At 47.2% G+C, this 20,225-nt stretch overlaps 1 protein-coding gene across 1 annotated transcript in view; it reads left to right on the forward strand.

Moving 5' to 3' along the window:
• Bcas1 (brain enriched myelin associated protein 1) overlaps positions 1–20,225 on the forward strand; it is a 69,503-nt gene that overhangs the window by 2,605 nt on the left and 46,673 nt on the right. The window contains exon 3 of the mRNA XM_051185619.1: positions 12,663–13,237. Within this exon, the coding sequence (XP_051041576.1) occupies positions 12,663–13,237 (575 nt within the window). The remainder of the gene's footprint in view (positions 1–12,662; positions 13,238–20,225) is intronic.

The following is a 20,225-nucleotide window of genomic DNA, read 5'->3' on the forward strand; positions in this document are numbered from 1 at the left end:
TGGCTTTACAGCAGATAAGAATAAGTGACAGGATGGGAGCGTCCATGGTCCGGCTTTGGGGTCAACATAGCTGACTTAGACCCCACTTGGCAGCTCATTGGTTCTGTCACATGGTACAGCAAGGTGTGGTCTAGGGCAGCTGATGACAGTCGATGACATCTGATGGCTGATGCAGCCACACCCCCCTGCTGCAGGCAGGAGTTCCTTCCCTATGTGGTTTTGGAGAAGCCTCAGACATCACAGAGATCACAGTTACAGGGATGGAGCTCACAACCCTCCTACCTACTTCCAGGCCAATCTAATCAATAGCCCTTATAGGAAGACGACCTCTTCTAGGGCTATAGAGATGGCTCAGTGGCTAAGGACACCTGCTGCTCTCCCGCAGGCTTTGGGTCCAAGGTCCTGCACTCACACGGCCGTCCACAGCCATCTATGATGCCAGTTCCAAGAATTTGGTGCCTTCTGGCCTCCACGGGCTCCTGCATGCCCACAGTGTACACACTCACACAGGCACACACACACGCCCACATTTTTAAAAATGAAGTATTGTACTTTCTGCTTCATAAGTTGTTGGCTACAGAAATGCCACAGCGGCTCTGATGTTTCACAGTCCTTCCCACCTGGTAAGACAGGAGGAAGTTTACCTTTGTCGCTAAAAGCAAGAAGGAGGAGAGGGCACTAAGCCCAGAGGTCCCAGGAGGGAACACCCAAGGAGCTTTTAACCGCCCTGGAAGATAACTATTCTCTGGGTTTGCTTTTGTTTATTTTTGCAAAGCCACAGCACAGTCCTCAGGGACTGTAAGGCAAGGGTTCGCATAAAGCCAATCCCCTCTGAGCACAGATAATGCTGCAGCTGTTTCATTAATATTTTGTTCCTTAAATCACAAAAGTGTGCTCTAAAAAGACACTTCCATTCTCCAGGGAGCGCCTGAGTCACCTCCACACTAAAGTGGACTTGAAGTTTTTGGCAGAAGCCAAAGGAGGCAGGGAGTGAGCACTTGGGGGGGGGAGGGGGAGGGAGACGTGTATGAGGGACTAGGACATGTGGGGAGGATGCACGGGACCCACAGGACCCGGTCTTCAGTGTTGTATCACAGAGATGTTAACTCACACGCGTGTGTGTGGCTTGTGCGTCGGTTCATGTGAAAAGAATAAGGGTTTTTATCTCCTTACCTGGACCACTTTGGGGGATTTACGAAGCTGCAGAGCATTGCAGGCGAGGACAGGTGTTTGTCACCCTAGAAACTGAACATGTGACCTTACGTGTGGGTGACCTAAAGAAGGCCTTGTGAGGGGGTGAGGTGGAGAGGTGGCCTTGAGGTATCTGTGGAGGTCTAATGTCATCTGAAGGGTCATTGCAAAGGAAGAAGAGAGAGGGACAGAGCTGGAAAGGAAGGGGTGACATTGGGAGCAGATGTTAGAGGGGAGAGGGAGGGATGGGCAGGCTTGAAGATGGATACTGATAGACTTGACCATGGTGACCAGACACTAAGTAATACACAGCCTCAGAAAAGCGGTGGAAATTTCTAGAAGCTAACCCACTTTTAATGTGTGACCTTCTGAACTGTAAGATACCTGTGTTGTGTTAAGGCTCAAACTTTGTAGTCCTTTGGTACCACAGTGCATGCAAGCACTACAGTCTAACCTGGGCTGCGGGTGGGGTGGGGGGTGGGGTCAGCTCTGCTGCTTGCTACCTGTATAACGGAGGGATGGAACTGGAATTCGCTGTAAGATGGGAGTCACACCATTTTCTCCAGCCGTAAGGGGGGTATAAGCATGGTGGCTATGGAACATGAGCTTGAGGACGCAAAGGAGGAGGGGCCAACTACAGGCAAAGTGACAAGCCCTGGCTACCCCGGATGAGCCAATCTTTCTTTAAAGATTTATGTAATAGTTGTGTGTTGCACCGACTCTCATAGGTCTTAATAATAAGACCCCGGAGTCAGATATTAGAGGTCAGAGAAGCAGAGCAGCCAGCTAGAGAGACCTTTCACCTCTACGGAGTCCTCAGCCTGAAGCGGAGATCCTGTCTCTACGAACCCTCACACTGCCTGCTTCAGACTCCTGCCTCAGACTGCCAGACTGCCCTGAGCTCCTGTCCCCTCCTGCCTTATTTTCCTCTCTCTACCCAGCCATACCCCTTCCTGTCTCCACCTCCTTCATGCTGGGATTAAAGGTGTGTCACTCCAAGTGCTGGGATCACCTTTGTGTGAGCTGTTTCTCTTTTAGACTGGATCATTTTCATGTAGCCCAGGGTGTCCTTGAACTCACAGAGATCCTGTATCCCGATTGCTGGGATTAAAGGTGTGTGTCACCACTGCCTGGCCCCTATGGCTGACTAGTATGGCTAGCTTTGCACTCTGATCTTCATACAAACTTTGTTAGATCATAAACAAAATATCATCACGGTTGTGAGCTGCCATGTGGTTACTGGGAACTGAACCCACGTCCTCTGGAAGAACAACCAGTGCTCTTAACCACTGAGCCATCTCTCCAGCCTGGATGAATCAATCCTACCTGACAAGATTTTTCTTCTTGGGTATTTATCCCTAAAACTTCACAGATCTTTGGGGAAAGTTAAAATGCCTCATTTCTCTCTCTCTTTGATTCTGTTCTAGTCCATTTATCCTCTTCAGAGGAAAAAAGTGTCTATCCTCACAGCTGATGGATGGCAGAGCCTGACACATGACTGTTCTGCCAGAGTGCATCATTTCTCAGAAGCTGATACCTGTCTCTGCCACACACAGATAGGACGTTTCTTAGAATTAATATCTTCTTTTTCATTCCTTGTCAATTGTTCTTAAAGAAGGAACTGTCCAATTTTGCACCTCTAAGATACATTTGTGTATCTGTACGCACATATATGGGATCGGCTTAGTGAAGGGAAAATTCCCTACTCAAGTAAAAGAGGCTTCTGCTGATGAGACAATGAGTGAGAACTTGCCAGTTTTGATCCTTCATGAATTCTCCCAGACAATGCCCCAAGTCATAGGTGCCTGACAGTGGAAAAAAATGGCAGGGCCTGGACAGATGCTAATGCATGTTTTCTTGTAGCAGCTGCTTTTTCCAACTACTCTGCCCACGTTTGCTTTGGGTTTTGTTGTTGTCGCTTGCGGTGGTTTTATGTTGGTCATTTTGACCTTGAAGTTGAAATCCCCCTATGTCATCCTTTAGTAGCGGGGGTTGTAGGCCTTAACACAGTGCCAGGCTAATATTACTTTTTTAAAATGCTTGTATGAGTTGAGTAAAAGTCTGGTAGGGGATTGGGGCTTAGTCAGTAAATACTGTGGACCCGAATTGATCCCCGGAATCCAAGTTTGTTTTTACATTTCATTTGTCTATTTTTCATTAAGATTTTTATTTATTTATTATGTATACAGTGTTCTGCCTCCATATACACCTGCAGGCCAGAGGAGGGCACCAGATCTCATTACGGATGGCTGGGGTTGCTGGGAGTTGAACTCAGGACCTTTGGGAGAACAGCCAGTGCTCTTAACCACTGAGCCATCTCTCCAGCCCCCTATTTGTTATTTTTTTTTTTTAAAGGCTGGCATGGTGTCATATGCTTATAATCCCAGTACTGGGGAGGTATAGAGACATAGATCCCTAGGGCTCACTGGCCAGCCAGTCTAGCCTACTTGGCAAGGGAGATCCTGTCTCAAAATAGCAAGATAGGCAGGGCCGGAGAAACGATACCCAAGGTTGTCCTCTAGTTTCCATGCATGTGCACACTTGTATTCGTTTATGACCTCACCTGTACATAGATACACATGAACACACACACACACACACACACACGCGCACACGGTTAATAATTAATTTAAATTTTAGAAGCCCCTGAGAGCAAAGGGCTCTTTGCCGTCTGTTATACCAAAGCTCAGTACATCCACTGTACTCAAGGCCTAGAGCAGCACAGTTTCTCCAGCCTTCTGAGAGATCCTGATGCCATGGGAATGCGAAGATGGCTAAGAAGCAGTCTGAGACTCTCTGAGACACAGAAAGTTCGAAGAGCTAGAAATGAGCCCTGTCTCCACAGCTCTATGTGTGGCTCCTGACAGGAAGCCGGTAAGAGAGTCAGGGTACTCCTGTGACAGCCTGAAGTTAGGGCTTTCATTTAGAATCCCCAACTGAAAACGTCTGCAACAGTGTTCTGACCAAACACACGACACAGCAGACCCCAGGGTGGGCCACCTCTGTCATGGTGCTTGCTTCACTCCTTCATACTTCTCAAAAGATCGCTTTTTGAAAACTTTATAACCATCACCCTAGTCATGACCATTATCATCTCTATAATCATCAGCCATCACCACCATTGCCAGCAGCAGCCATCGTCAGCATCAACTGTCATCACCATAATCACCAGCATCGCCATCTTTATCAACCGACATTACCACCATCATCACGTCATCATAATAATCACCACCATTATATCAAATATTTCTTTCATCTGCTTTGAATCCTGCAGCTCCTTTCTGTGTCCCTCTTTTCCTTTCATTTTCTCTTTTCACTACTTGTACATGTATTTCTTTTTGTTTTTTCTTTTTTTCATGTATTTGCGACATACATGTTTGCATGTATGTTGGCAGCTGTGTGTGTGTGTGTGTGTGTGTGGTGTAGGCTCGGGGTTGATGTCAGTAGTTGCCCTTCATTTCTCTTCCACAGTATCCTTCAAGGCAGGGTCAAACCTGACCTCACCAGTATGGCTGGCACTTTAGCTAGTTTGTTTGGAAGACGACCCCCCCCCCCCCCGCCAGTCTCTACCGTCCAAGGCTGGGATTGAATTCAGGCAGGCTGCCATGCTCACCCAGCATTTGTGTGGGCTCTCAGGGTCCATGAAGTCGAGCCCTCTTGTATGCAGTCGAGAGCTTTGACTTCTGAGCCCTCTCTGAACGTTTTAGTGGCGTAAGGTGAGTGTATCTAGTTCATAGACACAGGAAACATTCTGAGCCTGAGCCTTGTACACAAGGTCAAGGTTGTGCTGGGAGATAGCGTCTCTAGTCTGATTCCATGGATTCTCGGACCCCAACCCAAATGCTTTTTGCCAAAGTTTCAGGTCACAGACTATTTTCAAAGTTCAACCTGGTTGTGGCTTGCATCTGTGTCTCATCGTCTTCCTTTAAGGTAAATGGTGTTCTATTGCACAGAAGCCACATTTTCGTGACTCACTCACAAGTGAATGGACATTTTGACTGTGGCTGTTTAAATTCCAATGCTTATGACTAACACACCCTTGTGCTTCTGTGAGCTTGTTTTTGACACGTCAAGGAACAGAACTGTGGATCATATGCTGGCTCAATGTCCACCTCTCTGAGGACTTCCTAACCCATTTCCAAAGCAACTGCCCATTTCACATCCCCCCAGTGATGAATATAGATTCTGGTTGCTCAGCATCCTTGCCAGATTCTGGCTACTGTTTGCCTTTTTTGTTACAGTCATCCCAGTGGGTGTAGAGCAGATAGAGTTGTACTGTAATTTTGACTGCATTCCCACAATGACAGTGGCACTAAGGATCTTTGGATGTGCCAATGCCCATTTGTACATCTATTTTTGGAACAGCGACGCCATCCTAACCTAACAGCTTTTCTGCTTCCCGGGTCCTTTGCCTCATACCATCTTCTCAGTAAATTTCTCAGAATCCCAAACTAACGGTGGTTAGCCTTTTGCAGTCTCCTGTGTATCGAGACTTCTTACCCCACCTCCATCTCCAGAGCTCACCCTAACTGCCCTGTGCACAAGGGCAGCAAGGTACCACCTTCTTTGGCAAGGTGTTTAACATTTAAAACCTGCTTAACGTAGTACCTGATCAGGGCTCCTCCATGGTGACGGGGATCACGAGCCACTCCGAATCTCCAGACGGTTTGTGGAAAGTGGTCTGGCAGCAACCTTTTTTTTGGGGGGGTATTCATTGGTTTGGGGGCAGCAAGCCCACATTTTCCCTTCTGGTCTATAGAAGGGAAACACCAGCTTAGGACTGTTAAACGTAGAAGCTTCCTCTGGAATTGTTTGTAGGGGAGATGAAAGAAGCGATAGGAGATGACCATGCCTGGATTGGGCAATGGCTTGCATATCTTTTGCAGTATGTATATTAAGAAATATTACATGATACCTCAAAAAAGAGAGAAGGTGGATTTGGGTATTTTGGCTATGAGAGACAACATTTTTATATAAAAATCATTTTGCGAAAATCAAAACTATTTCTAATATAGAGTTGGAGAGATAGCTCAGCTGTGAAGTGCTTGTGTTGCAAGCAAGAGAGCCTGCAGTTGACACCCAAAAGCCTTTATTAAAAAAAAAAAAAAAAAGTTGAGTGTAGTGGTGTATCAATTTAATCCCAGCACTCAAGAGTCAGAAGCTGGTAGATCTCTGTGAGTTCAAGACCAGTCTGGTCTACACAGCCTGTTCTAGGCTAGCCAGGGCTAAACAGTGAGACCCTGCCTTAAAAGACAAACCAAAATAGGGAGTGGGGGCATAAGTTTATAATCCCAGCATGGTGGGGAGCAGAAACAGCAGATCCTTGGAGCTCACTGGCAGGCTAGCCTTACTTGGAGAGTTCCAATCCAATGAGAGTCCTGTCCAAAAAAAAAGGTAAAAAAGATGGAGTCACTTGTGGATCAATACCTGACATTTTCTTCTTCTGACCTCCATACCTACTCACAATAACAAATACAATCACCATATATGAATATGCAGAATTCTTGAGGAGCCAAATCAGGTTGCAGATGTTGGTTGCAAAAAAAAAAGGTGGAAGGCAGATAGGAAGGGAAAGGATTAGAGAGAGCACCAGTTTTGGTAGTAAAGGCACATCAGATGCATGTTACCACCTGACTTAAGAAGGAAAAACGAACAAAACCCACAAGACCAGCTCAAACATCTGCTGTGTTTGCTCCTGTTGGAACAGTTGGCTTTGCATCTGAAGTAACCCTGCAGAGTCCACATTTATGCAAAGCGTATGAGCAGCAGGAACGTGGCGAGGAAAAGACAAAGACGCAAGTGGAAAATGTGGAGTTAGCACAGGGTTAATGGGAGCCATGACGTCACTCAATTTCCAGGCGAATCAAGCTGATAATCAAGACTCCGTTCCCGAGTCCAAAAGTCCCCTCCGTTATTTGTGCTTGGATTTCCTGCCAAGACATCCTGGCTCTTCAGAACTGAGATGAAAAGCCTGAAATGTGATCGTTCAGTGAAATTTCCAAATCTGCCATCTTCCTCCAAGCCATAAGCATCTGCCCCATGGAAGCCTGACTCTGACACTTCAGAACAACAAAGACTGAAAGACACAGTTGTTTGAAGTGTCATTTGACTCTGCAACAGGACCTGCTGAGGGTCAATTTTGCATACTCTCTGAGGTCTTCATGGGGGGGGGTCCCCCCAAGGGCTTCCCATGGCCCTTTGATATTTAAATAGGATTCTCTTTTGAAGAACTCAGCTTCTCCTTCCCTCCCTCTGCAATGAATTGCTTTGCCCCGCATCTGCATTTGGATCCTGACACAACAATAGCTGTGTGTCTGATCCAAGTATTTTACACATGTTAACTGCCGTAATTCTACAAACTCCCATAGCATCTGGAGGATTTGAAACAGCGCCCTTCATGATTATGAATCATTGTATATCCACTTAGTGACTTACCGTGATAGATCAGGACATCAGTGTGTGAGATGGGTGCATAAAAAGAGATGAAGGGGCTGGAGAGATGGTAAGGTGCTTGCCATGTGCACCTGTGTTTGGGTCCCCAGCACTTACATTACCAAAAAAACAAAATGAAAAAGCCCAGCAGCACATCTAATCCCAGTGCTAAGACAGGAGATGGAGCAGGGAATCAGTCTAGCCAAATCTGCATGCTCCTGGTTCAGCGAGAGACCCTGCCTTGGAAAGTAAGGAGATGAAGCAGTGATGGAGGAAGTGAGCTGAAGTTGACCTCTGGCCTCCATAGGCACGTGCACACACATGTGCATGTACCCCCATACACCTGTGCCCTTGCACACGCATGCACAGGCACACATACGCCACATATGCAAACATGAGGTTTGTCATGAGAGCAAGCATCATGGGCCGATGGAATCAGCACTCAGAAATGGATGTTTATCGGGGAGCGAAGATGAGCAGTCTCAGCTTTCTCTGTGAAAACCCCGGGGGAGAACAGGCAATAAACCTCAGGAAAAAAAATCAAGGGCAGCCTGTCCCCAGCAGTGTGTTACAAGGTGGCTTTTCCCTGTAACCATCAACGTCTTCCCCTGAGTGTGTGCAAGGCTCTGCTCCTGGACTTACCCATGTCACCGGACTTTGCCCTACTGCCAGGCACTCCTAAAGAAAGACATGCAGAGCTGTACTTGGACATCCTAAGGCTCTGCTCACTTGGGGGGGCTAGAGTGGGGAGGAAACAAGGAATTTCTATGGCTCTCCCTTTCCCTCAGTACTTGCCTTGACAGTACTGAGTTTGGAATATACGATGCAGTTTTTCATCCATGATGATGCTGTACGTATGCCATATATAGGATGGCATAACGGGAAAAAGTGCTTGCCACCAAGCCGATGACCTGAGATCCCACGTGATGGAAGAAGCAGGGTCCTTTGGGTTGTCCTCTGACCTCTACACATATGTCATGGCGCCCCCCACCCCCATCAGTAATAAGTAGGAGACTCAATAAAAAGTACCCCCCCAAACCAGAAGAAAAGTCCAGATCAACAGATGTACAAACCGTGATACAGAAATGCAAAACACTGTTCAAAACGAAAAAGAAAGAAAGAGAGGAAGGAAGGAAGGAAGGAAGGAAGGAAGGAAGGAAGGAAGGAAGAAAAAGAAAGAAAAGCATCCGGACAGCTACAAAAAATCAGACCGCCTGACTCCATACTCAAGACACTGACTCAGGTAAAACAACAGGAAGATTTCAAAAGCTTTCTGTTAAAATGATGTCCTGAAAGACCGCACAAAGAAGCAGCTGAACTCAGTCCAGGACCAGGAGAGGAATGTCAGCGACACAGAGAGACAGTTAGCAAAATGAATGAGAAAATTAGCAATATGAGTGGAAAGGTCAGAGACATAGGAAAACAGCAACAAAGGAACTGAGGTTTTAAAAAATTAAATAGAAATGTTGGAAGCAAGAACTTTGATGAATCATTCAAAACAAAACAAGCCACACACACACACGCAGTAGAAAGAATCTTCAGTAGATTCTACCAAGCAGAATAAAGAAATGCAGAGATGGAGAATAAGGTTAATGCTCAACCTCCTTAGTGTAAATGAGCTCTAGGCTCCATCACTTAGCTGGTTAAAACACCTGTCTGGTAAATTATCTCCAGCCATAAAGAGGCAGGCTAGATTACCAAGCTAGAACCAACTATGTTGTCTACAAGAAAGACATTGCATAGCTGGGTGGTGGTGGCGCATGCTTTTAATCCCAGCAATCAGGAGGCAGAGACAGGTGGATCTCTGTGAGTTCCAGGCCAGCCCGCTCTACAGAGAGTTCAGGCCAGCCAGGGCTATGAAAAGAAACCCTGGAGAGAGACCAGAGTTGGGGGTAGGGGGATATTGTGCTAGTAGAGACTCCCATGGATTGAGAGGTAAAGGATGAAAACAATCTTCACAGCAAATGCGAACCAGACAAAGCGCCACAGATAATCTGGTATCTGTTAAAGCTGACTCTAACCCAAACATAGTCAGAAGAGGTTTTAAAAGACAGCTACATATTAATAAAACAAATCAATTCACCAAGAAGATAGAAATATACATGTATCAATTTCAGAAAACAAACACTAGTGATCATAAGAGGTTGGACCCCTAAGATGGACTGGGGAGGTGGGGTGAATCACTGGACCCCTAAGATGGACCTGGGGATGTGTGGGAGTCACTGGGCCCCTAAGATGGACCCGGGGATGTGTGGGAGTCACTGGGCCCCTAAGATGGACCCGGGGATGTGTGGGAGTCACTGGGCCCCTAAGATGGACCCGGGGATGTGTGGGAGTCACTGGGCCCCTAAGATGGACCCGGGGATGTGTGGGGGGTCACTGGACCTCTTTATTTCTTCTCAATGTGACACGTTGACTAAATCACATTTCTCTGTTCTTCGATATTTGCTGTCTATTAATCAGCCTGCTGAGGATGGGGGACCAAGCCCAGCTTGTCAGGGCTTCCAGAGCCCAGGCTGTGTCCCTAACACCCCACCAACAGTATGAGGCCCCCAGCCTGCAGCGTAGAGCTTCAGCTGTCATGAAGGGAGCCCACTCCCAACTCCGGGCTCCACCCAATCTCCCGCAGAAAGGCCTCCTGTTTCCCTCAGCTGATGGCTTCTACACGCTCAGTGTTGAACCTTTTCAAAGCAAAACACTGGCATGTTTGTTTGTTTGTTTGTTTTACCATGGAGAGTGTTGTCTGCTGTTGCTTTCCTCCTTCTATCTCCTTTGGTTCCCAGCCAGGACATGAAGCAGGGAAATCAGTCTCACCCTAATTTCAATGCCAGCCTGTTCCTTTTTGTCAACAGGTTCCTCTTCCTCTGGACCTGATCCATGATCCTTTCTGTTCCCTCTGACAAGTTCAGGCCTAGGAGCTCCTGGAGCACTCAGAGGGGTCAGCTAATGCACTGACTGAGGGCTTCCTTGTGACGCCTGCCTCGTTCCATTACTGGCCTCTGTATTACTAAGAGATCACTAACACACACAGGAAGGCGGCTTTCTCCTAGGGTTCCCGACTCCAGAGCCTAGAGTTTGGCAGAGTGAATGCATGCATGTGTTTACTGTCCCATGTCAATTTGTAATGGAAATATCCCTGCTTTATCCTGCTCCTTGACCTCTTGCAAACAGTCTGTGTTTGGGTGTCTGACTGTCCAAGTGTATACTAAACAAAATGCAGTGTTGGCAAGGATGGAGAGCAGTCTTCAACATTATCACAGTATCTGTCAGTCATTAAGTACCTGTTGGGGGTGGGTTGCAGCCGCCCAGACCCTGGGTGAGTTTCTTTCCAAGCATTACACGGGCTGTACCAGGGAGCTATGCACATTCCTGTTTGTTTCATTTATTTCATTCTGTTTCATGTGTGTATGTGTGTGCACTCACACATGCTTGTGTGTGTGCACATGTTCATGTGGGTTTGAGTGCACGTGCTCACATGGATGTGTGAGGTGGAGGCCAGAGAACAACCACAAGTATTGTTCTTCGGGGGCTGTACACATCTTTTTTATGGAGACAGGGCTTCTTGCCAACTTACCAGCCTGGAACTCGCCAATCAGGTTTGATTGACTGGCCAGTGTGCCCCAGGGATCCATGGGTCTCCACCTCCCCAGGGCTGGAACACCACACCCAGATTTTCTATGTGAGGTTGTGGCATCAGGGACACTACACACTGGCAGGTCCTTATGCTTGTGAGGCAGGTGCTTTATTGAAGGAGCCATCTCCCCGGTGCTAACTTCCCGGTTTTATAAACAAGGGAAACGCAGGCTTATCAGGGATTCTCCCAGGATCCCCAAGCTTGTCCGCAGAAGCTCTCCAGAATCAAGTAAGATCCCAGGATTCTTTCTCGCTCTTTCCCTACCACAGGGCCTTGAAAAGAAGGCCATTCACTGGCTCAAGGCAGCAAGGGGTGGGTGTTTGAGAGTGCAGCTCCCAGGAGGTTGGGAAGCTGCCACCTATACACACAGAATGCATGAGCTGTAGTGATGCGCCAGCCTTCCTGTACACACCTGCTCTTCAAGGCTACAGAGTGTCGACTTTCTGAGTATTACTGTTTCAGTCTAGATATCCCCCACAGTCCATGCTGATAGATCTTACATTAAGACAGAAAGGACATGAGCTCAGGAGTTGGCTTCTGTCGAACCCGGTCACCTGAGGGATCTGGTGCCACTGTTCTCCCCCACCAGCGGTGACAATAGCTAAGTTTCACGACATGTATTGAGCAATTAGTGTATCTCACTCAGCCACTTTCCCAAATACTTTAAACATACTAACAGGTGTCATTTCCTAAGAAAATGGTAAGGGCAGGTCTAGTGTTTCTTCATTTTTCCAGAGAGAAAAGAGTAAATGACTTGGATTAAAAAAGACTTTTTGTTTGTTTGTTTGTTTGTTATCGAGACAAGGTCTCACAGTGTTGCTTTGATTGGAACTCACAGAAATCTGCCTGCTTCTGCCTCCACAATGCTGGGACTAAAGGCATGTGTCACCACTCCCGCCAGAGTTGGCCCTCAAATACGAGTGCTTTCTCTCCCCTGGAGTGCATTTATAAAATACATTTGCTTGTCACAGCATTGGGGTGTGAGGGGCATTCAAGGGGCTGGGGCCAATGGGGCTGCTAAGCATAATACACAGGACGGATACATGATAAAGGCTCAAGGCCAAATGTCCCGAGTGTTGAGAGGTTGATGGACCTCCCAGCTCCAGAGCCCAAACTCTAACCTAGTGTGATTTCCTACAGGAAAACCTTAACTTTACTCTTCTCTGGGCTCCGGGGAGACAAATGGTGACAGTAGACTTGGGTCTCACACACATGGTGCCTGGCAGGTGTTGACTTCCTAGCCATTGACTTCTCTGCCTCATCAGCCTCAGGAAGAGCAGGGTCAGGAGATGCACAAGGCAGCCTGTCTGCAGAGGACACTTGGTTTATCAGAAGTTGGACTCCATTATTCACCCTTGCATTTCCTGGCTTGTTGAATGACCACTGTTTATGTTTGTGTTTACAGTCGATTTGGGAATAAGCATCCCCAAGGATAACACCGCCACTTCTTCCCCCAAGACAATGAAGGCCCAAGCTGTGGCCAATGCCAGCGGAAAGAATCTTGGGAAAGAAGCCAAGCCCGAGGCACCAGCTGCTAGATCGAGTTTTTTCTTGACACTCTCTCGGCCTGTACCAGGACGTCCCGGGGACCAAGGCACGGATTCATCGGCTGCATCGGGCAAGCTTGATGTCAGGCCCGGCACAGCGCCTGCGAACAAAGACCCAAGTGAGCACGGGGCACTTCCGGTGGCAGCTGCGCCAGGGCCGGCTGCAGATAAAGCGCCAGGGTGCACTGAGGCCAAGCAGCCGGCCTTCCCTGCCACCTGCTCACCCGCACCTTCACCACCTGAGTCCAGCGCAGACGGCACCTCCAAGCCCAAGGACTTCAGCTTCTTCGACAGACTATTTAAACTAGACAGAGGCAGAGAAAGTGCACCAGTTGGCCGCCAGCCTGAAGAAGCCACCAGGGTGAGAGACCCAGACCAGGCCGAGGAGGCTCCTGCTTTCACAAGGAATCCCCATGGTGACCCTGCTGGAGAGGTAAGTGTGCCACATTTTACCTACTTCCTCTTCAGTGGTTGCTTCTGTGGGGGACACTGATTGGGTGGGGCCACTGCACATGCCACCTATAGTCATCCAGGGTCCTAGACAAGGTAAGCCTAACCTCTCCTCTATGTTTGTGTAGGCAGAAACATCCAAAGAGCAGTCTCTATAACCTGTGTTTTATGGAAAGAGAAAGAGGTGGTAGGTGACATACCTAGAGATGTATCTGGCCTCCTCATCCAAGGCTGGGGCACGGGGCCCGTGCTGATGAGCCCAGACTGAAAGGCAGAAAGGAGCCCAGACTGAAAGGAAGAAAATGACTCCTAACAAACTTAAGTACCCGGCTGGGGATGTAGACTGTGAGTGTTCGCCTGCCGTACTTGAAGGCCTGGATTTGATCCCCAGTCCTGCAAACACCAGGCATGGAGGCTCCAGCTTCCTGTCCCAGCCCTTGGGAGGTGGAAGCAAGAAAATCTGGAGTTCGAGGTCATCCTTGACTACTTAAAGCTAGCCTGAGGTACATAAGACCATGTCTCAAAAGTAAAAACAAAAGATCAAAAACAAGGAATTAATTATACAGCGACGATTCGACCCCAGTGTAATTGCAAAAAGACAAGAAGTCTAATGCATTGGAGCCCCTGCTGTCAGCGTTTCCACTGTGTGTACCCCTACATTGGACCCAGGGTTTGTCTTCACATGTTCTTTCGTATGTCTACTCCCAACTGAGCTAGTTTGACAAGCAGTCCAATGAGCAGCATGTGGGGAGGGGGTCTGGACTCTCGGACAACAGCCTTGCAACACAAAGCGTCTTACCTGCACAAGCCAAGCGCCCTAAGCTGCTCCTCCGAGGGCTCTGAACTGGGCACCAGTATTCCTGACGATTGTGGCACCGTTCACACACATGGCCTGGCTGGGTTTGCATGGGCTCAAGAGCCATTCAGAGGCGGTGACTTAAACAGTCATAGGTTTTTAAGGGGTAGGGATTCACGGCCAGTCCATTGCCTGAGTTATTTATAAGGAGAGAATGAAGAGCTGTGCTCTGCCCATCTTTGCTCGGTTGCCTAGTGACTCAGCCAAATCCTCCTTAATTAAACAAATCAAACCAGCATCCGCCAGCCAGTTCTTGATGGTGTTCAGTCACAAAACCCTGGGCATACTCAATCTACTCTTAACTCTGAAAGGACTCGGTGACAAACTGTTGTGAAGTGGTACTTTGCAAAGTCAGCCTCCTCTATCGGGCTGAGATAAGGGACCCCCTCCTAGACAGGCAGCTGGATTTAATTGCAGTGGGTTCCCAGGTGGCACTGGCTTCAAGACCCAATGTGTGGTAGCAACATAGCAAGTATGGATGCTGTCCTCCAGCCCGGAGTGATGTTTGGAACTGAAATCGTCTTTCAGAGTAACCCCACCCCAACTTATAAACATGTTTTCTTTCCTGGGTAAAAGACCTCTCTCACATTTGCCAAGGAAGTGTTTGTGCTTAAGTGTGTTACACTTCGAATTTCCATTTTAGGGGGTTGGCAATTTCACTGAAATTTGAAATATTGAGTGTCTGTCGTGTACTATGCACAGTAAAAACATCTTTTTACATAGTGTGAAATAACCATTTCTCCTTCCGTCTGCAAGCATATGGATATTTGAATGTGTATATGTGCAAGTTTTTTGTTTGTTTAAACTAAACAGCAAAAAGCCTAGGGTTCTGATTTGTTCAGTTTTCCCATCTAGTCCCTGTTGTGGCCTACTTCTATGTTTAGGGGAAAACCAATCTTTGTTTTTTTTTTTTTTTAAGTATAGTGAGAAAATGCAGCCCTTAGAAAATAACACAAGTAAAATGTTGAAATCAATAGCATTTTTGGAACTAGTAACGCCACAATGCAAAGTTGAACATTGGATGTATCGATTCAGAATTCTTAGGGTAAATTATGCATTGGGTTCTGCCAGGTCAGCTCTCTGCCTGGCCCATCCCCCACAGTTCTGCGCCTGCACACCCGGGCTCTCCCCCTCCCCCCCCCAAATGTCTCTGCATGCTGGGTTTGGAATTCCAGCCACAGGCCCACCGAGATGTGAATTAGGACAGAGATAACTGACCCCCAGCTCATCTGGGGGGGGGAGAATAAACACACAAATCTGTGTTTTCAGAATGACAATCTTATTTGTGCGCCTCATAAAACTACATTCAGACCATAGCATAATTAAAACAAGGCAAGAATTCATGGACAAATGGAGCATTTAGCACAGAGACCAAAGAAAAGATAAATTATAGACCTGAAAGTCTGACTGAGCTGTGATTCACACAGACCAACTGGTTGGCAGGGCTGAGGCTTCCCCCCCCCCCCACTCTCTCCCCAACTGAACCAGAGTTCTAAGATAAACATTTAATAGATTTCATCGCACGTGCACAAAATGATCCTATAATGGGAATCTGGCCTTACTGGTTATAAAAGAAAACACTGGGTCTCTGTTTCCCCCATGGTCCTTCCAGGGCTATCTTTGTGGTGGGGGGTGGGTACAGGGGAGAGTGATGGCTGCCAGGGATGGTTCCTTCGCATTTAAGAACTTTTTGCTTATAAATGTATTCAAGTTCTGCACCGATTGTTTAAACACAAGCCTGGTACAAGAGGGGAAGGTTGGTCGGCTTTCCTAGTGCTAACATCTTATCTAATGAGTTTCTTTGTGCGCCCTAAGCTTTTTATTACACTTATTTATTTACCCTGTGTGCATGCATGCACACACATTGGAGGCCAACCTGTAGGGATGGCTAGTCTCTTTCCATTGCTGTCCCTGAGTTCAGTCCCTGGTCATCAGGTTTGGCAGCAATCACCTTTACTTACTGAGCCATCTCTCCAACCCTCCTTGTAGATTTTTCGAGACAGGGGTTCTCTGTATTGCTTTGGAGCCTGTCCTGGAACTCGCTGTGTAGACCAGGCTGGCCTCAAACTCACAGAGATCCACCTGCCTCTGCCTCCCGAGTGCTGGAATTAAAGGTGTGCGCTACCAACGCCCAGCCCTCGTGGATTTTCTTGAAGCCTTGGGTCACTCAGGCCACACATGTGGAGAGCAAGCTTGCTGTTTCTGCTTCCTGCTCTCCTTTCATCCAGAAGGAGCACTCAGAAATGCTCACCAAATGGAAACACTAACTCTAACACCAGAAAATAAACCCAGTGCTTGAGAGGTAGAGGCAGAAGAATCAGATGTTCAAGGTCATCCTTTGCTTCGTGGTGAGCAGGAGGCGAGCGAGCCTCAACTGCACAAGATCCTTCCCCCCCCCCAAAAAAAAACCAAACCAAACAAACAACGATGAACAGCAAATGGACGAGCAGTCAGTTCCAGAATGTCAACTGTGGATACATTAGGATGGGAAATAGAGAGGAGAGTGATAATTAAAATAGATGGGAGGACAATTCAAAAGCATTATCTAAAAAGACAAAAAACTGCGTGTGTGTTTTCTTTCTTTCTTCCCTCCTTCCCTGTCCCCCTCCTCCCTCTCCCCCCCTCCCCCCTTTCTTTCTACAATACCAGGCAGTACTTAGAAAGTTGACTGTCCCTATTTTGGCATCACTAAAAGCACTTGTCACTATTGGAAAAGTGTGTTAAGCACACAACATATCCATCTGGACAGTGGGTTTTGAGTTTGTGGTAGTTTGGGGCAGTAATTAATGCTGGGGTTTCCCCCTCCAATAATTAACAGTCAAGAGGGACGCATACGACAGAGGTACCTCCTGCAAGCCCTCATTGCCCTCTCCCTGTCAGCGCGTGAGTTCACACCTTGCCAACAGCAAAACTCACATTCTATTCCAAGCCCTGAGTAAGAAGGAGCGAACTCACGCTTGTGTCCCTAGGTGCAACCCTAGGTGGTTACTGATGCCAAAAACAAAGCCAGAACCTGGGGATGTAGCTCAGCTGGCTAAGGGTTTACCTGGTGTGCCGGAGACCCTGGGTTCCTGTCCCAGCATTGCATAAAATAGGTTTGGTAGCACAAGCCTGTAACCCTAGCATCAGGAGGATAGAAGGCAGAGGATCAGAAATTCAAGATCATTCTTAGCCATATAGTGAGTTTGAGTCCAGCCTGGGCTACATGAGCCCTTGAACCAGAAGAAGAGTCCATTGAGCTAAAAATCTATTCACCTATCTGAGCTGATGGGAATCAAGCTGCCAAACTAGGCTTCGGGTCAGAGAGAAGAGAGTGAGACAGAAGGAGAAGGAGGGCGGGGGAGGGAAGGACGGTGGGTGGAGAGAAGGAGGGGGCCGTTGCCTACAGGAAGCAAGGCGGAAGGAACCATTGGACTTCTCTGATGTTCTTTCCACCCCCCCCCCAACCTCCAGTCACAGCCAGCCAGCATGGTTAAGGTAAGAATCATGTTCCCCAGTGAGCCCATGGCTTTAGGCAATATGATGCCAATGTCGACTTCTTGGGGAAACATAGACTAGCTTTACACACACTAAGGTTTGTCTGCAGAGGAGCAAAGACAGGCGGTCATTTCCAGTGTGGTGCCTACATAATGCTTCAGTTGGCTCAATTAGAAAAAGCAAATAAAATTGACAGAGTTGCCTCTTTCTTCCCCCAAAGAAGAAGGAAGTGGGATCTCTCTCAGAAAACATGACAGAGGCAGTAGAAACTTACATATATGTATGCATGTATTATGTATGTATATAATTCTATTTTACATGTATGGATATTTTGCCTGCTCCAGTATTGTATACCACACATATGCAGTGCCCTCAGAAGCCAGAAGGGGGCGTCAGAACCCCTGGAGCTGGAGTTACTGATGAAACTTTTGTGAATGATTATGGTGGGGGGGCGCTGCGGGGAGGGGGGAGGTGGGGGGGTGCTAAGAGCAGCAAGTGCTCCAACTGCTGAGCCATCTCTCCAGCCCTTAGATACATGGATCCGTATGTAGTGTGTTTCAACCCTGTATGTTGATGACATAAATTTAAAATATTTCTTTCAAGCACAGTCACCTTTCAAATGGCCCACTTTATAGTTAAATATTTATTGAAGCATTTGGCAACATTTTAACCCACAGGATTATTTATATGCTTTTTTTATTTGTTGCAGTGCTGGGGATAGAACCCAGGGCATTGTGCATGCTAGACAAACACTCTACCAGCTGAGTGCTCAATCCCCAGCCCAAGGATTTTTTTTTTTAATTCTAGACTCCTTTGTAAGGGAGAAATTCAGCGTCAGGAAAGACCCACCACATCTTAACCATCCTCTGCCTGCACCAGCTCTTCCACAGAGAAAAGGAGAACAAAAATATTGAAATTATTAATAGTGATTTCTTTTCCATAATGGCTGAATGAATATAGTTTTCCAATGTGTCTATTTCTCTATATTTTATTTTATTTTTAGGTTGTTTTTGTTTTGAGACAGGGTTTTTGTAACATAGCCTAAATTAGCCCCAAACTCGAGGCAGTCCTCCTGCATCAGTCTCTCGAGTGCTAGGGTTACGGGCATGAGTAGCCAAGATTTGTTTGTCTGTTTCGCAAAATGAACCACAGAGTGAATCCCCCAAGAAAAACACAAAACGAAACCCACACATCCAGCGTTTCCCCGGTTCTTCCAGTAGGTGGCGCTACGGGGACAGGACCATCCCAAGTCACACTGACATCTGGATCCCTCCCTCCCTGGTCACAGTGGCGCCCAGAGATGATTTTTCTCTCTTCTCAGTTCCCAAACTCGGCGATCCAGACCTTGTGTGGCAGCTCCTTGCCCTGAAACAACGCCGGCTTTTCAGACAAACGCGTCTCCAGCACTCTCTGACAGTGGCAGCATTTGGCTCGCTTTCCGGATGGACATTTCCTAGGTTGCTCCGATTGCATTCTTTCGGAATCCATCCCTGAGCTTAAGAAATAAGAATGCATTCTTATTAGCCAGTGTGAATCGGAGTAGGAATCGTGAGAAAAATAATAGCGACGTTTCCCTACACTCTTAATACATGTTTGATTTTCCCTCAGTAACTATGAGCTTTGTGGTAAACAAACAAATATTCTGTTTGGAAGAATCGCAGTCCGCTAATGAAGCCACACAAAATGCTTTTAGTATCTTCTTCCCAGCCGCTAATTTACTTCCCTTGTAGGCAGATTAGCGTCTAATTGTAGCCTGAAGAAAAGTGAGTGAGAGACCCAGGCTGCCTGGCAGATGAAACCCTCCGCATCCCAGGGGACAGGAAAGCCGGGTCCCTTGTTTTCCTTTGATCCCAGGCGGCACCCGGCTCGGGAAACCGAGGACAGAGGACAGGAGCCCAGGCCCCTTCTGTATTTCCTCCCTCTCCTTGAGAGTCCCCATGCTTTCAGCCCCGGTTCTTGGTGTAAAGATTCCAAATGGAGTCAACTCTAGCCCAGCTTTAGGCTGCCATGGTCCTGTTGGCAAGAGGCTGCTGTGGAGGAGGCTGAGGAATGGAAGACTTCTCGGAGGGAGGGAGGAAGGAAGGCTGGCAGTCACATCCCCTGCCTTGTCACTGAACTCCTAGCTGACAGTTTAAACCAACCAACACAGTAATGCTCTCTCCTCGCTCAAAACAAGAAATTATAATCTTTACCTTTGTGGGGCGCGTCACTGAGTAAATAACATTTGAATGTATCTTTCTATCACTGAGTAAATAACATTTGAGTGTATCTACCATTTCTTTGAACAGAAATAAAATCTGAATTCTTACCTCTTCCCTCTTCCGGAAATGGTAATATAGTGTGCCCACTATAAGATCCATGCTCTTTACTCAGTCATCATTTTCCGTGTCTCTACATAAAGATCTTCTTACTAAAAAATTCCCAAAGTCGCCCTATATCCAGACTGAATTAATTTATATTTTAATCAGCAATGCCTGTTAGCACAGCCTGCCTGACGAAGGTTTTTACAAACATTTGGGTTCTTTCCACTCTTTCTTTTCATGACTTCTACATTTCACGTCATAGACACAAGAACCTTTCAGTCTAGAATTGCACGATTTCTAGTGTCTTTCCCTATTGGGTTGTTCCCCTGAGCTGG

This window comes from Phodopus roborovskii, unplaced genomic scaffold, assembly GCF_943737965.1.
Source record: "Phodopus roborovskii unplaced genomic scaffold, PHOROB, whole genome shotgun sequence".
Lineage (NCBI taxonomy): Eukaryota > Metazoa > Chordata > Mammalia > Rodentia > Cricetidae > Phodopus > Phodopus roborovskii.